Source organism: Sciurus carolinensis, chromosome 3, assembly GCF_902686445.1.
Source record: "Sciurus carolinensis chromosome 3, mSciCar1.2, whole genome shotgun sequence".
In the NCBI taxonomy this organism is placed as follows: Eukaryota; Metazoa; Chordata; class Mammalia; order Rodentia; family Sciuridae; genus Sciurus; species Sciurus carolinensis.
In genome coordinates, this window is record NC_062215.1 from 52,283,036 (window position 1) to 52,302,836 (window position 19,801).

Below are 19,801 nucleotides of genomic sequence, written 5' to 3' on the forward strand. Positions count from 1 at the left end.
CCTGAGTCCTGATCTCTCCAGGCAATCCCATCATCATGGCAATTCTACCCCGGTACTCACTCCCCCTTCCTCTCAGAGCTATTCACTGAAAAGGCCTAGGGTTTTGGACCCCAAAGGCTTGCTTCAGAGCCCCCAACCCCAACATAAGAGGAGGCACAACCAACAGTTAAACTTTTATATTTACAATATTCTCTTCATCTTTTGCCAGGTTTAAAAATGTGTACAGAGCCGCAAAGGGTTGGGGTGGGGAAATGCGACTGTCAGGGGTTGTTCTGGAGAGAGGGGCTGGGCATTGGAGTCCGTGGCTGAATCATGGGGTCCCCCAGCCCCCCTCCCATTCCTGGTCCTGGGGGCATCTGCCTACAGGCTTAGAGTCCAGGTTGCTAGCATTTGGAGGGCATGGCTGGTCCAAGAGGAGCTAGACCAGGCAGGAGAAAGGGCCAGAAAAGAACTATGTTTCCATGGGTGGAGATAGGAGGAGAAGGGACAGTCAAGAGGCAAAGTTCTGGGACTCACAACCAGGGATCCTGGACCTGGGTGCCAGTAGAAGATTACACCCCACTTTTACTCAAGTTTGGCACTAGCATCCCACAGAAAGCCATAAGCAGACTGAGGATTCATTCCTCTATTGTTGTCCCTTAAAACCTTTTCTTTTCTTTTTTTTTTTTTTTTGAACCAGGGATTGAACCCGGGGTGCTTAACTATTGAACCACATCCCCAGCCCATTTCATTTGTTAATTTTGAGACAGGGTCTCACCAAGTTACTTAGGGCCTTGCTAAGTTGCTGAGGCTGGTCTCCTCCTGCCTCAGCCTCCTCAGCTGCTTGGATTACAGGCCTGTGCCATTGCGCCCAGTCCTTAAAACCCTTCCAGACGTGGTTCTTTCCCCAGAGGTCCAAACCCAAGGACCTCTAGGCAGTTGCCTCACACATTTCCTTTCAAATTCTTCCTGCTGGTGTTTGACCAAGCCCTGTCCCCCACGGCCCCCTCCATCTGTTCCTCAGTGCAACTGACCTCATTCCCCAACCTGTCCATGAAGTCTTTCTCCCTGTTACCCTCCCCTCCTCCCTCTACTGCTCTTTCCTTTGGCCCTGGCAGAGAGGGAGCGGGGGCAGGTAAAAGAAGGGGAGGGGAAAAGGTTGGTCTGACCCTGAGATGGGGACAGTTTCAAACAGGGAGAAAAAGATGGAGAATGGAGAACTGAGAATTGGGGCAGAGAGGGAGGGGTGACACAGGGATCAGAGAGACACACACAGAGGGCCTCTTTAGCTGCCACATCCCCCTACCCTGTATCCCACCTGTTCCCATCATCTCCCTTGCCCTGGCTTAGGACTGTGTAATCCTTGGCACATTTTGAGTCTTTCTCCCTGCCTCAAACCCACCTACCCAGTTTGGCACAGACGAGCAATGGTCTGAGGACTGAGGGAAAGGTTGTCCTTAGACCCCATGAGGGCTTTGGTCAAACATGCATGGCCTCTGTGGGTGGCACATGCCACCTCCCCTGTCTACCAACTCAGCATCTCTGGGAGAGGGAGGGCTGGGGTTTGTACATCCCCCTCAGCTTCTGTTAATCTGAAGCCTGTTCCCACCTACCACTTGAGGAGTGCTGGGCCTGAGGCTGGGGGGATGCAGGGAAGTGCTGGGGAGAGAAGGACCCTCTGCCTGGGAAAACACACATCTACATGCAAGAACATGTTTCCACTCAGAGAAATGTGTCCTGGACCATGGGAGAATTAGTTTCCAGGCAGCACCAGGATGCACGGATCTCCCTTCCCCCTGGCAGGAAATCTGTGTCTGTCTCTGTGGAAGGCAAGGACCTCCCTGGGAGAACGTGCTTAATCTGACTTGTGCCATGGGGGAGAAACATGCTTTGCTGGGGTGGAGGGGGGAGAGGGGGCGGGGGGCCTGTGATTTCCTTGCTGCTCCCCAGGCACCACCCTGTGTTGTCTGGTGGCCAAGGGTCACTGTACGCGAACACATCACTTCCAGGGTCTCCAGAGGGTGAGAAGGGGAGGAGGTGGGAGAAGGCATGAGGAGACAGGATTCTGGGGTACAAATCCCCGCAGAAATTCTTTGAGGGGGCCAACATGTGTCCAGGGCGGCCAAAAAAAACCTCACCCTGCACATGGGAAAATACCCCCTCATGAAGAAAGCACACCTCCATGTGGGAAAAGACTTCCACATTTCCGCACACCGAAGACTGGTGTCCCAGTGGAAGGCAGAAAACACCCCCCAGAGTTCAAAAGCCCAGGTCCAGAGAAGAGAATGGGCCTCTCTGCATGGGAAAAACACGCATCTCGGTGGGGAAATCCCATGTCCACCTTAACACTGTTCGATGATGTGTGACAACTCCACAGGAGAAAAGCCCGTTGCCAAGTCCTACTCCCTGCCTTGGAGTGGCCCAGGCTGGGGAGGGTTGGGGAGGGTAGCCTCCCCATGCCGCCCCCTATACCCGAGTGGTGGAGTGGGGATGGGGTAACGTGTTGTTGTGGCTGGTAGCGGTGGAAGGAGGTGGGGGAAAGGGCCCAAAGGGATGGAGGGAAGGGGGTGGTGGGGGTGGGGGTGGCCCTAGGCCACTGGGCAGCAGGGTTAGGGCCCTGGGGGCCAAGAGAGGCACATCGTCCGGTGCCCGGCGCAGGGCCAGGGTGTAGTCGGGTGGGCAGGCAGGGCGCAGGGCCTCAGCAGGATCTGCCCCAATGCCGCCACCCTGCTTCAGCTGTAGTGACACCAACTCTTCCTCTGGGGGCAGCTCCCGGCCAGCAGTGGGAAGCAGGGGGCCCCCACCAGGCACACCAGAGCCTGAGACTCCAGGTGGACTAAGCCGCCTGCATCGCAGTTCCTGCCGCCGGTCCCGCTTGTAGTAGAGAGCGGCAAAGGCCAGGATGTTGAGGAAGAGGAGGGAGGCGCCCACGGCCACAGTGACGCTTAGCTCTGTGGAGTAGTCTCGTGAGTCCCCAGGGAAACGATCATAGGCCCTTGGGCCTGGCTCAGGCTCAGGCTCAGGAGGCAGGGTTGCAGGTGGTGGGGGCCGGCGTGTGCCAGGGGCGCCAGGAGGCGGGCGAGGAGGCCAGCGTGTGGCGTAGGGAGGCAAGCGTGTGGTGGTGGTGAAGAGCTCAGTGTGCAGGTTGTGCAGGTGGGGCACGAGCTCCAGCCAGAAGGCCACCTTGTTGGCGCGGTAGTTATCACGCACACGTGGCTTCAAACCAATGTGCAGGTACTGCTTCTCTTTGCTGTTGAACTTGCTCCACACCACCTCCTCAAAGCGGTTGGGTTTGGTGTGGATGAACTTGGTGTCCTGTGGCACTGGCTGGTTGGGGTCGCTGTGGGCATAGGAGGGCAAGGAAAGGAGGAGTGAGGGTGAGGCTCAGGCTCCAAGGAGGGTGGGGCTGAGAAGGGAAGGGAGAGGACAAAGATGCAGAGACAGGAAGACCCCAAGAAATCCAGAGAAAAAGTCACAGGGATAGACACACAAACATGGACATGAAAAGACATAGAAATCACCAGAGACAGGGCCAAAGAGACAAAAAGGGATAAAGACAGATCACCAGAGACAGCCAAAGATGAGGTCAGAAGGAAAGAGACAGACAAAGAGAGAGTCAGTGAGAGGCAGAAGCTGAGACCAAGACAGAGACAGAAAGGGAAAGACAATAATATATGAGAGACAGCTAGGGTAAAAGTTGCCAACAGTCAGAGACAGCAAAAAGTAAAGAGATCAAAGAAGGCAGAGGAGCCAGGTGCCATAGTGCATGCCTATAATCCCAGATATTTGGGAGGCTGAGGCAGGGTTGCAAGTTTGAGGCCAGACTGGGCAAACTTATTGAGACCCTGGCTCCAAGTAAAATTTAAAAAGGATTGGGAAGCTAAGCGTCGTGATGCATGCCTATAATCCCAGCAACTTGGGAGGCTGAGGCAGGAGGACAACAAATTTGAGGCCCACCTCAGCAATTTAGTGAGACCCTAAGCAACTTAGCAAGATCTTGGCTCAAAATAAAAAATAAAAAGTGCTGGTGATTTGGCTCAGTGGCTAAGTACCCCTGGGTTCAATCCCCAGTACCAAAATAAATAAATAAAATTTAAAAGGTTGGGGATATAGCTTAATGGTAGAGTGTTTGCCTAGCATGCACAAGGCCCTGGTTTTGATTGCAGAAAGGAGGAGAAAAAAAAGAGGACAGAGGGACAGAGGGAAAGGGAGAAATGTTAATGGACTTCAGGAAAGTGACAAGGCATAAAGACAGAAACAAACTCTTAACATTCTTAGACACAGACCAGAGTGGTCACACAAGAGCAGAGCACTGGGTGGGGACCAGAAGAGGCCAAGGGAGGAAGAGAGACAGACACAAAGCTAATGCTACAACAAAGCCCACCCCTGGAAAGGACAGGGACCTCTCTGTCTAACTCTGCTGAATCTCTAACCCTTGACTCAGTGCCTTGTACAGAGAAGGTGTTCAGCAGTGTCTGAATTGGTCTCACTTAAGCAAGGGACAGCAAGAGCAAGTGGTTTCCTGGAAAAATGATGGCCATGTGAAGAAGGGAGGGAGGGAAGGACAGAGGATCAGCCAAGGATGGTGAGGGTGCCTCAGCCTACAGGGGCGCCCCACCCAGCCCCACCAGCCCCTTTGGCCCTCACCCAGTTTTGGCGAAGTTGGTCCAGTAGGTCATGACAACTGCGCTGAGCATGACGTCATTCTTGGAGAAGTTGCAGGGGAAGAGGTCAGTGGCACCCACCATGGGCACACCAAAGACATAGGGCAGCTCATCCCCATGGGCTGCATCTGCCCACTCCGGCCGGCCCTCAGCCTGGCAATGATGGTAGAAGGTGTAAAAGTAGACAGGGGACTGGTAATCAGCATGCAGCTTGGCAGTGGCCACAGCTGGGGCCACCCACTGATGGTCAGTAAAGAGAGCCAATAGGGTCTTTCGTCGCATCTCGCCATTATCCCGGTCAGCCCAGTCTGTGTACATGAACTTGATGGTCTCCCGCAGCACATCCTTGCCTTCTGGGTAGCCATACAAGTTGTCCACAAAGTTGGAGACAGTGAAGTCAAAGGCGCTGGCAGACACACCGTCCTCACTCTCTGCAGAGTCCTCCACAAACTTGAGGCCCTCTCCCTGATTGACACCGATAAGCATGTCGTAGTTGAGAAATTCTCCCTGCTGCATGAGGATCTCAGGGTCATCGGGGACTACATCGCCGTCCACCACGGGCCCAAAGGCAATGTGGTAACTAGGGAGAAGGGGGCAGGGTTTCATCACCTACTCACTGGCCTCCTCTTGCCCCATGGCTTTATAGGCCTACATGCAGGTGCCTCACTCTCCCTGGAAACCCTTCTCCCCTACTTGAAGACCTTCTAGAATCCTTCAGGGCACTTGGCCTCTCCAGAAGTCTTCCAGAAGCATTTCATGGTACCCTGTGCTCACTTTCTCTATTTGGCTACTTCCACTGAGGAAAGGCTGTTAAGAGGCCAGTAGATGGGCCTGAAGCCCACCTCTCCTTGCCCAGTGGTATGCCCATCGGCACCTCTCACCTCAACCTTGTTGTCACCAGCAAGGAGAAGTGAAGGCCTGGACCTGACCCTCTCCCACCCCCATACCGGGCAGGCTGCACATCCTGGTCCACCAGCTCCCGAGAAGGCTTCCTGCGCAGACACTCCACAGCTTCGGCACTGTCCTCCCGGTCACAGCCCACCTTGGCTGCCAGCAGACGTGTGTATTTGAGCGGCTGGTAGTTGACAGACCAGCTGGAAATGGCAGTACCACTTTGAGCAATGGCCTTCTGGAACAGCCCTGTGGGACAGAAAGATGACCTCAGGTTATGCTGTGAATAACAGCCAAAACCAGAAGGGTAGGGTCAGGGGGCTGCTCGTACCTTCTGAATGGTGGGAGAGGATCAGCAGATTGACACAGGAGGCCCCTGCTCCAGACCCAAAGATGGTGATGCGCTCCGGGTCACCCCCAAAGTGGGCAATGTTTTCACTAAGCCAACGCAGGGCCTGGATCTGGTCCAGAAGCCCATAGTTGCCTTTTGCAGCCTGATCCCCGGTGCTGAGAAAACCTGAGGGCAGAAGAAGAAAGGGGGCTCCCTGAAGGTGTCACAGCATCCTCACCCCTTTCTGGGCAGCTCAATCCAGCCCAGAAGCAATTCTGCTGGGTTTAGAGGAACATTGCCCACCAGACCTGCCTCCCAGACTCCGCCCCCCAGAGTTGGCTGCCCACCCTCACCGAGCACCCCAAGACGGTAGTTGAGCGTGGCTACGATGACGTTGCCATAGGCAGCCAGGACTGAGCCATCGAACATATTCCCGGTGCCCTCCATGTAGGAGCCTCCGTGCAGAAACAGCATGACAGGCTTCTTTCCAGAATCCCGGATATCTGCGTGTGGAGGGAGCAGCAGGTGGGCCAGGGGATTGGGGATAAGGACACAGTCAGACCAGAAGCAGCACCACCCAGCTCCCAGGTCTGCTTAGGACCAGCCAGGAGCTCAGGGGACTTGTCACTCCCATCCCTGGGGGGCAAGACCGGATTCCCCTCCCTCCCCCCACAGCTAGCTCTGGAGAAAGGTCCCTCACTACCCCTGGCCAGCCTGTCCCCAAGCACTTTTCCAAATGTGGGGCAGACCTTCCAAGAAGCCCAACAGAGGCCGGGGGTGGGAAGTGCCCTCCTCAGGGCATATGCTGGTTCCAGCAACCCCCTCCCCACATGGCAAATCTCCTTCCTGCACCTGGAAAGAGCGCTCTGAGGCTGGAAGTGCTGGGAGGGTCCTGCCATTTCCTAAGAGTCAGACCTTGGGCCTCGGCTCCACATGGCACCCTGGTCTGTGGGTGAGGGGGTGTCAGGCCCTAGGGTCCCTGGGGGCTTGGTCTCCTCCCTGCCCTAATTCCTTTCTAGGTCACCTCCCTAGTTACCATAGCAACCCCCAGCCTAATTACTGTGGCAGGAGGAGGCAGGGTGGGAAAGAGCCTGCCTAATGAAGCCAGGGTGCAGCTCTGAGTCTTGGACATCCATAAACTAGCCTGAGCCCTGGGTCCTGCACTGAACTTCTTTCTTGCCACCTCCCCAAAGGATCCCTTAATCATTGCCACACATAGTATGCCCTTGAAACACTCTGGACAGGACTGAGAGGTGAGAAATTCCTGAAGAAAGTGGGAGTCTGAGAGAGCTTGCCAGATCCTCAAGCTATATAGTCCCCTCCTCTGCAGCTCCCTTATGATTCACATAATGCCAGGGCTGGAATCACCCCTGGACCACAGGCCCTCCTGTTTCTTAATACCTGTCATCCCTGACTTGCCTGGGTGCTCCACAAACTGGAGCCAGGCCTAGGTCCCCACAGTTGTCCCTAGCACCTCACCACCTCCCTCATCCTGGTAAAAACTTTCTGACAGTTCAGCCTGCAGGTCACGTCAATTTCCCTCCACTCGTCCCAGCCAGTTTCCAGTCTCCTGTCTCTTAGGCTTTCTCCATAGTCTCTGGACTGCTTCAGCCAGAGCTCCCAGATAGGTAGCTTCCTCTGTGTCCTACCCAAATTCTATTTTTCCCTTTGTTTCCGACTTTCCAGTATTTTCAGGCTGGAATCTCCTTCCCTTCAAGGTCCTGTTCTAAATGTCTTTGGTTCTCCCCCACCCTCCCCACACCCTTCTCCCAGTGTGTGGGGAGGGAAGTCAGAAAGGGAAGGAGCAGGAAGAGGGGCTGGGGCAACAAGAATTCAAAACCAACAACAAAAAACAGGATCAAGAAAGAAGAAAGAAAGAAAAAACAACAACCAAAAAGCAAGAAGCTCTTGGGGCAGATTCAACAAGAAAAGAAAAAAAAAAAAAAGAAAAAAAAGAAAAAAAAAAAAAAGAAAAAGAAAAAAAAAAAAAAAAAAACTCCATTTTGGAAAAAAAGAAAAAAAGAAAAAAGTTCTTTGCATTTTTTTTTTTTTTCAAAATTTTGTGGTGAAACTTCAAGATATTGGGCCCTGTTTTCAAAAATTTCCAAATTCTTTGATTCACTTAGAATGTTTGAGTTTTCTATGTCTGACAGGCTTTTGGAAATTGTAGCAGGTTTCCTGATATTTCAATTGTATCATCAATTTACCAACTTAAAACTTTTTTTCCAAATGTTATTTTGCTCCAAGTTAAAATTGTTTTTTAATAGTACATTTTGCAAGTCTCAAAATAATCCAAATTTCTTTCAAACTAAATATTTTATCCAATACTTTGTTTTGTTTTTCTGACATTCCAATTTCTTTTATTTTCCACTTTATTTTCGCCATGATTAGGTTTTCTTGTAGGTTTTCTAGTGGGTCCAACATTGTTCAAATTTCGTTTGAAGTTTTCATAATTCTTTTTTCCAATTATTAAAAATTTTTCTTTTCTTTTCTTTTTCATTTTTTAGTTGGAAGAACAACTGAGGGGCCTTGAGGGCTCTGGGGACATTTAGTTAGGGGCAGGGCCATGAACGTCCTCTTATAAGCAACCACATGCAGCAGCGGGATTTTTAAATCTACCTGTGTCTGGCGGATTGAGCGTCGCCTCGTCACGTTTTTTTGTGAGCGGACCTAAGACCGGGAACACAAAACAGAGAAAAAAGGACAATTTTGTGGGGAAAGATGGGGGTCGGGGGAGGTGGTGGATGGGGAGGGGAGGAGAGAAAGCAGAAAAGGGGAGGGTGGGGGAAGGCAGAAAAAATAAGCCAAAAAAAGCAAAATTTGTTTGCAAGAAAAAGAAACCAAGAAAAGAGAAAAACGTTTCTACAACCCAATTTTGTTCCCCTCCCCGGAAAAAGTCATGCCCCAAAGAAAAGGTGGGTTTTTGGGGGTGGGGTGCCTGCGTGGGCTGAGGCCTGTCTTAAGACATATTGACTTGGCTGGAAAGGATTTGGCTTGTTGGTGTGTTTGCTAATTGCTGGAAATGAAACGGATGTTAGAGGGGAGTGGGAGGGGAGGGGAAGCCCCAGGAGACCAAGGCCAGCTTGCCACTCAGGCCACCTCTCACAAGGCCCCTTCAGGGCCAGCCAAGCACTGCCTGCTGCCGGACCCCAGCTGTAAAGAGGAGAGGGTGTGCAGAAAGGACTCTACATCCTTCTGGATAGCTCTGGAGAGCAGAGGGCAGGATGGGGCTGGAGGGCAGCCCACCCTGCAGCTCACAGCCCCCAGAAGCCCTCTGTTCCCCACTGGAGGGCTATGGGAAGGTCAGCTAGGGCTGCCCACCCTCCTACCAGCCTCACCGGCCAGCATTTCTCTTCCATCCACCCTCTGGCCTGGCTTCTCACCCCATCTCCTCAGTGTGGGCAAAGCTGGGAAAGGGGTCATCAGGTCTTGCCCTCCACTCCAACTCAACCCTCCACATTCCCACCAACCTCATCCCTTACCCAGGCCTCCTCTCCTCCCACCAAAGTTGAGAGCTTCCAACCAGGTCCACCCCCAGCCCCTGTTCCATTGTTAAACAGCCCTCCTCCCATTTTGGGAAATAGGAAACATAGTGCCTTGAGCCAGCCTAGCACCCAAGGTACAAGGGGCAGCACCAAGTACTCGGTGGCACAAAGTGTGCCCAGAATCAGGCAAAGGCCCCAGACTGGGCTCAGAGATTGGCACTGGGTTCATTTCAGATTAGGGGATTGGTCAGGGGACAGCTGAAACCTAGATGCGTTAGGGGGTTCCCCAGGATGATTGTTTGTCCTTGATGGATTATGGAGCCTCCAAGTCCCAGGCAAGCTCTAGATTTCTCTTTATTGGCAATAATGGCCCCATGAGGACCCACTGGGAACAGGGCCTCTTCTTTGAGAGCATGTGGATGGGGATGAAGTCAGCAGGGTATGGATGCGCGTGAGAATATGAAGTGTGTGTGTGCTTGAGTCAACCTCTTTCTCTCAAAGATGGTGTGAATATTCAGTGAGATCACCTGAATGTGTCAGGCTCCAAGCAGGTCTGCAATAAGCAATAGTTGAAAATATGGAAGGTGTGGGCATGGGTGTTGTGGGGTCAGGGGACAGACCATTTGTGTGGAGGTGTTGAGGTGGACAGTCCAGGGGTGGAAAGTACTGAGTATATGACTGAGGGCAGGACATGGGGTAGAAAGTCTATGTGAAAGTGTGGGAGTAGAGTCCACAAGTGGGAAGTGTTGAGATGGACAGTCTGTGTGGAGGTTTTGGGGTAAAGGACTCCCAGGACACTGGGTCCTGTGAGAGGAAGAGGAATGTGGTGTGAAAGGTTTTCTTGTGAAGGACAGTTTCTCTTTTAGAGGAACTGGGGAGGGCATGTGGAGTGTGCTGGAGTAAATAAATGGTCTATAGGGGATTAGGGTGCTTAGATTATTTATTTATTTATTTATTTATTTATTTATTTATTTATTTATTTATACCGGGGAATTGAACCCAGGGGCTACATCCCTAGCATAATAGCACAATATCCCAAGTCCTTTTTATTTTTTATTTTGAGACAGGGGCTCACTAAGTTGCCCAGGTTGGCCTTGAACTTGAAGTTCCTCCTGCCTCAGCCTTCTGAGTAGCTGAGATTATAAGCATGCACTACCTTGCCTGGCTAGGATACTTAGAATCTGGATGGATAAGAGTAAATGTTTCTGTGCACTGTGCGTATGGGTTGTTTGGAGGCATGGTTTGCATGGAGAGGGGTAGTTAGGAGGTTGGATGCACAGATGGAATGAGGGATATAGGGTGGATTATCTATATGGGAGGTATTGGGATGGATGTGAGTGGGTTGAGGTATAGGAGTTGTTCTGTGATTGGCATAAAAGGATTCTGGGTACAGATGCAAGGTGTTTGAGTTCTTGATCTGTGAGCAGTGTATGTTGTACCTGAGGTATGATATGGATGATCCCTAGGTAGGAAGTATGGCAAACAATTTGTGAGAAGTGTTGAGGGTATCGGGGACTGTGGCTGGAGTAACCTGTTAGAGCACATAGTCCAGGTACAGGGTCATAGGGCTATAAGGTATGTGTGTGTGTTGCTAGGGCCCATGATCTATATACATCCAGGGATACTGGGGAACACAGGCTTGTGTGGGTGATGGGACTCAGTTTCAAGGAAGTGTTAGGTTTGTGTGCTCTGTGAACACATTGGGAATTGTGACCTGTGGGGTGTTGAAGCAAATGGTGAGTGTATATGATGGCTGGGAGCATGATCTGTGTGTTGAGTAGTTGAGATTCAGTCTATTATGACATTTGAGTACATGATGGGAGGGGTACAGGGGTACATTACAGGTTCCTGGGTACCAAGGCCTAAGTATATGGTAGTTTGGAGAAGCAGGGAGAGGGCTGCAACAGTGGATGGGCTCTGTGGAGGTATTGGCATGTTTTGGAGTATCAAGGTGGGGTGTCAGAAGGGTAATGTGGGGGCTGTTTGTGCAGATTTTCTGTTGGGATAGCCTGAATCTGCCAATTACCTTCTGTCATTGACAGGTGGGAGAACTGTCTGGGGGTGTACGCTGGGGCTATGAGCAGTCCTGTAGGGAACAGGAGTTCATTAACCTGAACAGCAGCCCCAGGGAGGAGGATCAGGCTATGCTGAGTGGAGGTGCCCTTGGCAAGAAGCTTTCCTGATCCTTCAGGGATACCTAAGAATTTTTATGAGACAGAAATCTCCCAGAAGAGGGTATGAGTACCACTACCAGATCAGGTTAGGGACTCTGAGTGCCACATGATAGATGGATACCTTTTCAGGATGTCTGGGGTGGGAAGGGTGAGTAGGAAGAGCCTACATTGTCCTGGAGGTGTGGATGTAGCTAAAGTAGTATGCCAAGTCCAGGCCTAGAGGCAGGAGGTGAGGCAAGAGGAGTTGCCTCTGAGCAGGTGATGGATCCATTACCTGAACACCCAGTGGCCACATTGAGATTGGTGGCTGACTATGTGCCTCTTTGGGTAGAGGGTGGATGAGCCTAACCTAGTGCCTGCCATCCTTACTATGGCTCTCCAAGGGCTCAAAGAACTTCCGGGGTGGCTGTGTGTGGGATGATGCAACCTGGCAGGCACCCTTACCATTCTCAGAGGGTGTGCAGTGGTATAGGAACATACTGCCCCTCACTGCCCCCACCAAGGCCCAGCTTAGGGGTTAGGAGCTGGGCCAGTGCCTGAGGGTGTGTGTGCGTTTGTGGGTTGTGTCTAAAGGGTGCCCGGTCTTGTGCCCGCGCCCTTACCGTCCTCAGTGGGCACGTAGAGGTTGAGATACAGGCAGTCTTCACTCTGGTTCTGCACGTAGGTGGCAGCCGCCTCCAAGTTGTCGGTGAACCACACAGGCAGCATGATGGCCGGCAGCGCCCCGTGCAGGTTCTGAGGGCAGGCGGGCGGCAGGGTGGTGGCGTTGCGCACCCCAGGCCAGGAGGCGGGTGCCTCAGGAGGCTGGAACCGGCGGGCGCCCAGGGGCGGTGTGGCGTAGGGCACGCCCAAGAACTGCACGACGGGGCCCAGGATCTCGTTGTTGAGCTCACGCCGCACACCGCGCACTCGCCCGTAGGCTGTGTTCACCACTGGGAAGCGCTCCTCCCCTAGGCTGCCGAGGCCCAGGCCCGGGCCACCTGGGGCGCCACCGGGACCCCCTCCCCCCCGTTGAGCCCCCGCCAGCCCCACCAGACACAGCGCCAGGAGCCACATGCTGATCGGGGACCCCCCCTCCCTCCCCGGGACCCCCCCCCCTCGGAGAGAGAGAGAAGGGGGGGGAGAGGGAGGGAGGCCCCCCTCGCCCCAGGAGGGAGGAGGGGGCGGGGGACAGGAGGGAGGAAGGGGGCAGGGAGGGACCTGGGTTAGACGGGACAGAGAAGAGGTCTGTTCCTCTCCATTGAGGGGGCAAGGGGTGGGGAAGGGAAAGGAGGTGGAAGAAGGTGAAGGCAGGCCCGACCTGTGGTAGGCATAGCAGGAGGGACAGGGTGTGCAAGATACAGACAGACATACAGAGAGGTGCAAGAAGGGAAAGGAAATTGGATGGGGAGGACAGAAAGGAATGGGGAAACAGAAGAGACAAGTGGTTAGTGACTTGGATTTCAGACCAAGTTGCCACCCTTTTTCCACCCACAGGCACCCTGGCACCTCCCCTCTCCCCCAGCAACCCTTCTCTCTTCAGCAGGGACCCAAGCTAGGGGTGGGGTCAGATGTGGTAATGGTGCTGGACATGGTTGGTGGAGACCCAGGGATCAGTTCCCTAGACCCAGTGGTCCCTTCCCAGCTTCTTTATCCCTCTCAGGCAGGCTCTCCCCAGGGACTCAGGAGTCCCAGACCCCACCTCCCTGGGAGTGAATGAGATAGACAAGGAAGAGAAAATAAAAATACCAAGTCATTAATTAGCAGGAAGTGTCGGGTTTGTTTATATGTGTTAATTACTCCTGAGCTGTAATTTCATGACGCTGAACCCCCACCCTGGGCCAGACTTGGGCCTTTCTTGGAACTGTACAAACCCAAGCACCTTTTCCCCCTTCATGTCATTCCCTAAGGATTTGTGCAACCCTGAGACACCTGTCTCCTCAAGTCCCTTTCTTTCCTCAGAAGTTGGGGTACCTCAAGGCAGGGGTTAGAGAAGGGAGGGGATACTGGAGGGGCAAATCCAGGGACAGATGCGTGATCCTGCAGCCGGTTGCCGGGCGACAGGATGCTGCCCCGCAATGTTACCTCGGCAACGGGGCTGCAGCTTTAACCCTGGAGGGGGTGTCTGGAGGAAGAGGGGAAGGGGCTGGCTTGGTTGTGGGGGTCTATTCAGGGCATGATGGGAGGGAAGAGGTATGAGTCCAAATACTAGTTCTCCCCAATCATAGCATAGATGAAGTATATATGTTGAGGGGAAGGCGAATCTGGGGGCATGAAGAACCCTAAAAGATCCGCCTCTTGCCCCCCTTGCGAGCCAATCAGAGTTTAGCCCTAGTGACCAGGCCTCTGACTGGGGAGAAGAGGAGCTGAAGTGGCTTAGGAGGCACCAAATGAGCCTACTGACTGCCCCCTCCCATAATCTTGAACAGCTCTGGACCCCAGACACCTCCTCTTTCACAGCATTTTGATCTATGTCCTGGAGGCAAACCTTAGTTTTTTTCTTATTTCATCTCATCCCATCCCATCCCATCCCATCCCATTCCCCTCCCCTTCCCCTTTCCAGCACCTCCACCATTACTGCTCTGAGGCCTGGGTACTCGGCACCAGGGACAGGACAAGGGAAGAGATCAGACCCCAAGGGGCAGATACCCAGGTAATTTCAGCAAGCCCCCCTGCCCCCCACCAGCTGCCAGAGCTGTTTGCTGACGCGGGGTTTTTGGAGCCAGGCGAGAGCCTGAGCCCGCTGGTGACTCTCTGCAGGTGTCAATTTATTCCAGAGATGAGGACACAGGAATCCTTACCACTCACACCCAGCGTTGCCTTCCCCCTCTTCAGATCCTCTTAAACTCTGTTCCCCCACCCCCTGGAGGGGACTTGGGGTGGCTTCTCCAGGATCTCTTCCTATGCCGGGCTAGGTTCAGACACCATGGCCTTGCTGTCCCCTCTCTCTCCCCCCACAAGACAGTCTGCCTCTGTCACCTCCTTCTCCCTTAGGGTACTTTGGACCCTGGCCTCCTCCTTTCCAACCAGCTTCTCTCCCTTCTTCCCTCCCACTGGAGCCCTCCCCCCACATCTCTCTCCTCTCCATAGCGCTCCCTCAGAGCATCTTTCCTTGGCCTCTTCCAGCTTGCTCCAGCTCTTGCCTTGTCTCTCACCCCGCGGTTTTTTTTTTTTTTTTTTTTTTTCATTTTTCTCTCCGACATCTCTCCTTGGTGTTTCTCATCTCTTTCTCTCTCCTCCAGATACCTTCCTCAGTTTTCTCCCTCAAGCTCCCTCTTTCTCCTGTCTTCCCCTATCTCAGTCTCCCCCATTTTCTCTCCCCATCTCTGTCTACCACATCTTGCTCCCCCTCCTTCTTCCCATTCCTCTGCCTTGCTCTCTCCATTTCAGCTCAGGCCTGACTCCCCCAACCGGGTAGAGTTGAGGGAAGGGGGCTCAGGCCGCAGTCCCCCCCCCCCCCCTTCCCGCAGTGGGGAAAATGGCTTGGCCGAGAAGGGGAGAAGGAGGGGGAGGGGGAGATGGGAACACACGGGGTCTGTGGGCCCATTCAAAGGATCATTCATAGACTGGAGAGAGGCAGAGACAAAGAGACCGAGACGCAGAGACACGGCGAGAGCATCCCTAGGCGGGGACACGCAGACAGAGCAGGCTGTGGGAAACCAGGCGCAGGGAGGGAGATGGGGAGAGGGAGACCCCAGCAGACCGCCACGCAGCCCCCTCTACCCAGCCTGGCTTAGCTCCTACCTGGCTCAGCCCTGGGGCCGTGGTGCCTCCATCCAGGGCTCCGAATGGGGGGCGGACGGGCTTCGAGAGGGGGGCGGCGGCCTCTGAGCCCCCGCGGCCCCGCAGGCCCAGCCCCCGCCCGCAGCGCCTCACCCGGCGGGGGAGGGGGATCGCCCCAGCCCCGGGGGGCGGGGCCGGGATCCAGTCGATTCCCGGGAAAAGGAGAGCTAAGGGATGGGATCAGGGGGAGCCCGAGAACAGGGAACCCCGCAGTGGTGATAGAAGAGCAAGGAGGGAGTAACGGGACAGGACTGGATTGGAGATCCACTGGCTCCGTGGGCCCACTTCGAGGGACCAGAAGACGGTCCAGGCGGAGGATCCTAAGGGATCGGATGCTGGAGGAGGAGTCCACGGCAATCCCCAGGGGCCCGGGGCCCCGGAGCGCTGGATCCGCGGTGCAGGGGCAGGGATCCAGTCGGAATCCTCGGGGAGGGGGAGGGATCTAGTCGATCCCGAGGGCGGGCGGGAGAGGGAGGTCTGGGGAGTCAGAGGAGGGCGGGAGCCGAGTCCGGAGCCTCGAGGCAGAGGTCGACACGGCTCCTAGGAAGGAAGGCGGGGGTGGGAGTAGTCTTCGGGGGACGCTCAGCAGCCGGGAGGCCCGGACTCCTGGCTCCGCGCGCCAGAGCCCGCCCGCCCCGCGTCCATCCCAGCCCGAGAGTGATGATCAGCCGGCGGAGCAGCCGCAGCAGCCCCGCGCGTCACCGCGCGGCCGCCTCCCCCGCCCCCTGCCGAGAGAGCGGCGCACACCCCTTGCTCGCACCCGCCTGCCCGCCCTCCGGAGTGTAGGGAGATTGGAGACAGTGGAAAGGGGCGGGAGTGGACAGACAGACGGATGGACGTAGCCACCCGGGGCAGGGTGGAGACATTCCCCCGGATCTCCCACCCTCCGGGCTCTCGCGGTCTAGGGAGGGGGAGAAGATCTGAACTATAGGGGGCGGAGCATCACACGAAGAAGGCGTGGCCCGCTGACATGGAGGCGGGGCCATTCTTGAAGTGGGTGGGGTTTGGCGGCGATGGGTGGGACTTGGGTATCCAAGAGACCACCTCTTTTTAAGAGTGGGTCTGATTTGAAGCTTAACAGGAGGAGCCTGTGGGGAAAGGGGCGGAACTTTGAGTGGGGACCGGGATCTTCGGAATTAACTGGAGGTGCGGGGCGGGAGGGTCGAGGAGGAGATCAACTTGGAAAGTGGGCCAATCCGTGACGCAAATCCTGTAGTTCCGCCCTCAATCCTGCTCCTCACTGCTCTGCTTCTCCGCTCCTAATTGGTTCTAGTTTCTCCGCCCGCCAGACGTCTTCGCCACTCAGCAGCTGTTTTACAAAGGCGTAAGTACCAGGGTGAGGACCTAGACGCTGAAATGAGCACGGCCCTGATTGGGCACCTGTGGACTTTATTTGCATGGGCAATCTGGATTGGCTGGCCTCTTGGGTGGCCTGGGCGGTGTTCATCCCGCGCGTGACCACCCGTAGCCATGGTCGGACCCGGGGCTGTTTTCCGCCGCCTTGGTGCCTTGTCTGGAGCGGGGGCCCTCGGCTTGGCCTCCTACGGGGCGCACGGTCAGGGGGCTGGGGATGCAACTGTGCTGTGTTGGGGATGACCTCTGGGGTCTGGTGCAGAGGCGGAGCCTATGAGAAATCCCGGCTTCCCATCGACCGCACTAGCCCGCGGTGCCCTAAACCTTTAAAAGTCTCTCAGCTGGTGTAATTGGTTCCCAGTACTGCCGGTGTTTCTACCAACCGGAAGCTTCCTAAGGGGCGCCCTTTTTCACCAAGGTTCGCCTGGGGCCCCCGGGATTGAGGACAGTAGGGTCTGGCAGTAGGTCTGGTAACCTTTGCCTTTCCTCTTCACAGGCGCCCATTTCCCCGACGCCTATGGGAAAGAGGTGAAGTAACTGCTCTGGATCTCCCTGACTCTCTAATTAATGAAGGCCAAAAGTCTTGGGTCCCTGAGGAAAGTTGGGGGTGGAGGCGAAGCTCCCGGATCTCTGGAAGCAGTAAGGGCTGCAAGCCTGTAGCGTGGGTGCTTGAGGGAGCGGCAAGCTGGAACTTGAAGGGTGTGGGTGGAAGGGACCAATTTTGGCCCTGCGTGTCAGTAGGATCCCCGGTTCCTGTGTTGCTTACGAAGTGCCCCCATGTTTCTTTTTCTTACAGCTCTTTGACAAGACCAACAAACATCACTTCTTACACAGCCTGGCCCTTTTAGGGGTACCCCATTGCAGAAAGCCCCTCTGGGTAATCTGTCTCTCTGCCTAACCTTGACCAAGTCCTTCCACACCCTCTTAGCTTGCAGTTCTTACAAGCTTCTATTCTGCCCTTGTCTCCTTCAGGCCGGTTTGCTACTAGTGTCTGGAACCACCTTATTCTGCACCAGCTTTTACTACCAGGCTCTGAGTGGAGACCCTAGCATCCAGATGTTGGGCCCGGTGGGAGGGAGCCTACTACTTATAGGCTGGCTTGCCTTGGCTCTTTGAAGTCTCCTAATTACTGGTGTGTCTGGGTAATTTGGGGGAAGTTGGGGGGATTAAAAGAAAAAAAGCAAATGAAAAACTTTGTGGAGTTTTTGTTCGTTTAACGTCTTGGAGCATGAACACTCAACCTTTGAACTTCTTCCTATTTATTTTATTTTTGGTGTGGGTGGTGGGGGAGTACTGGGGATTAAACTCAGGGGCACTCAACCTCTGAGCCACATCCCTAGCCCTATTTTGTATTTTATTTAGAGACATGGTCTCACTGAGTTGCATAGTGCCTCACTTTTGCTGAGGCTGGCTTTGAATTTCCACTTGATTCTCCTGCCTCAGCCTCCAGAGCCAAGCCTGCACTTCTTCCTGTTTCTAACACTTATCATTGAGCCTTGCTTCTGAGAATTCTGTTCAAGTTAACTTGTGTTGATGTTCTTAAACTTTCAGGCATCAACATCAATGTTCATAGCTGCTCAATTCACAATAGCCAGACTATGGAACCAACCTAGATGCCCTTCAATTGATGAATGGATGGAGAAACTGTGGTATATATATATATATATATATATGTATATATATATATATATATATACACACACACACACAATGGAATATTACTCAGCTATAAAGAATAATAAAATTATGGCATTTGCAGGCAAATGGATGAAATTGGAGAATATGTTAAGTGAGATAAGCCAATCTCAAAAATTCAAAAGACGAATGATCTCACTGATAAGCGTATGATGACACGTAATGGGGGGTGGGAGGGGGGCAAGAATGGAGGAAGAAGGGACTGTATAGAGGGAAAAGAGAGGTGGGAGGGGTGGGGGGGAAGGAAAAAAATAACAGAATGAATCAAACATCATTACTCTATGTAAATGTATGAATGTGCAAATGGTATGCTGTTATTCCATGTACAAACAGAAACAACATATATCCCATTTGTTTACAATAAAAATAAATTAAAAAAAAAAAGCTTTCAGGCATCAGAGTCATAAGGAAAGTTCCACATAATGCAGATTCCCACTGAAGCAGCTCATCATGTAGTTCTGATGTTCGGTAAAATTTGAAAATTACTGTATGGTTGTGATTTTCAGCTCTGTCATTCTACAAATTTATTGCTCACCAACTTAACTGTAGAAGTAGAGAGTTAAAGCATGGCAGATCAGGAGGAGTATCATTAGTTATAAACTACTTTGGGGTTCAAAGCAGAAATAATAACATGTATTGGGGATCAGAAAATGCTTCACACTGCTTGAGATGACACTTAAAGGACCTCTTCTTGTATGGAGGACATATATAAACAAAGAGTTCATGGTGGGGAGAGGAAGGGTATGGAAACAACATGAGTCTTCAGTGTATGCTGAGTTTCTGAGTTAGGCAGGAAAGGAGTGAGAAAAAGTGGCAAGGCAGGTTGAACTGGCACAGCATGGAGAGAACTGGAAGATGTTTGGGGGGCAGTGTTAAGTAAGCCAGTGTTGCTCTTGTATCAGATACACATTACAAGAAGATTCAGACGTGACCAAGACAGATGCTGACCTTTTCCTGATCGAGCTTCCCATCTAGCAGTAGAAATGGACCTTAAACAACAAGACACCCAAATATATCAGTTGTGCAGTGTACTGAGGGAAAAGAACAGTGAAATAGCTGGGCTGTAGAAGATACCCCCTGTCCTTTAGATAGGAAGATCTGGGGGTCCTCATGAAGTTGGACTAGTGATGGGCAAAATGAAGTATATTCTAGGCAGAAGAAATAGTTGGCAAGACAAGCTAAAAGGAACAGCTCAAAGTTCTTGTGACAATGAGAAAGTCTGGTGAGTTGGAGAAAGGACAAAACAAGTTTGGCTGCCATGTAGTAGACCAAGCGGTCCTGGATGGCTGGTGCAGACCTTACAGACAGTGGTGAGTTGCTTGGACTCTATTTGCAGTGCAATAGTAAGTCTCTGAAAGGTTTAAGTCATCTTTTTAAGTGTCTTTTTCTTTCTTTTTTTCAATTGCCATGCTGTGGGTTAAACCCAGGGCCTTGCACATGTTAGGCAAGTGTTCAATCATTGAGCTA

At 53.1% G+C, this 19,801-nt stretch overlaps 2 protein-coding genes across 3 annotated transcripts; one reads left to right on the forward strand and one right to left on the reverse strand.

Annotated features, from left to right (window-relative positions):
* Positions 1 to 160: 160 nt before the first annotated feature.
* On the reverse strand, positions 161 to 16,105 carry Nlgn2 (neuroligin 2). Of its 2 annotated transcripts, XM_047545536.1 has the most exons (8): positions 15,248 to 16,104; positions 12,127 to 12,824; positions 8,485 to 8,535; positions 6,219 to 6,368; positions 5,866 to 6,051; positions 5,591 to 5,783; positions 4,627 to 5,223; positions 161 to 3,319 (listed from the first exon to the last, which is right to left on the reverse strand). In XM_047545536.1, exons 2-8 carry the CDS (start codon positions 12,578 to 12,580, stop codon positions 2,446 to 2,448), a joined length of 2,505 nt encoding a protein of 834 aa, XP_047401492.1. In that variant the 5' UTR covers positions 12,581 to 12,824; positions 15,248 to 16,104; the 3' UTR covers positions 161 to 2,445. The 2 variants fall into 2 exon arrangements, with proteins under 2 accessions (XP_047401492.1, XP_047401493.1); XM_047545537.1 differs by lacking the exon at positions 8,485 to 8,535 and having other exon boundaries at positions 15,248 to 16,105.
* Positions 16,106 to 16,713: 608 nt separating this feature from the next.
* Positions 16,714 to 17,833, forward strand: Tmem256 (transmembrane protein 256). The gene is made up of 4 exons (XM_047545538.1): positions 16,714 to 16,841; positions 17,136 to 17,167; positions 17,436 to 17,516; positions 17,612 to 17,833. The coding sequence occupies exons 1-4, from the start codon at positions 16,757 to 16,759 to the stop codon at positions 17,753 to 17,755; spliced, it is 342 nt and encodes a 113-aa protein (XP_047401494.1). The 5' UTR covers positions 16,714 to 16,756; the 3' UTR covers positions 17,756 to 17,833.
* Positions 17,834 to 19,801: the final 1,968 nt, after the last annotated feature.

Coding starts and splice junctions, on each gene's coding strand:
- Tmem256 (XM_047545538.1), top strand. CDS start 16,757: ATGGTCGGACCCGGGGCTGTTTTCCGCCGCCTTGGTGCCTTGTCTGGA. Junction 16,842..17,135: donor GGCCTCCTACGGGGCGCACG/GTCAGGGGGCTG, acceptor TCCTCTTCACAG/GCGCCCATTTCCCCGACGCC. Junction 17,168..17,435: donor CCGACGCCTATGGGAAAGAG/GTGAAGTAACTG, acceptor TTTTTCTTACAG/CTCTTTGACAAGACCAACAA.
- Nlgn2 (XM_047545536.1), bottom strand. CDS start 12,580: ATGTGGCTCCTGGCGCTGTGTCTGGTGGGGCTGGCGGGGGCTCAACGG. Junction 6,369..8,484: donor GCTCAATCCGCCAGACACAG/GTAGATTTAAAA, acceptor CTCCACACGCAG/ATATCCGGGATTCTGGAAAG. Junction 5,224..5,590: donor CAGGATGTGCAGCCTGCCCG/GTATGGGGGTGG, acceptor CCTTCTCCCTAG/TTACCACATTGCCTTTGGGC.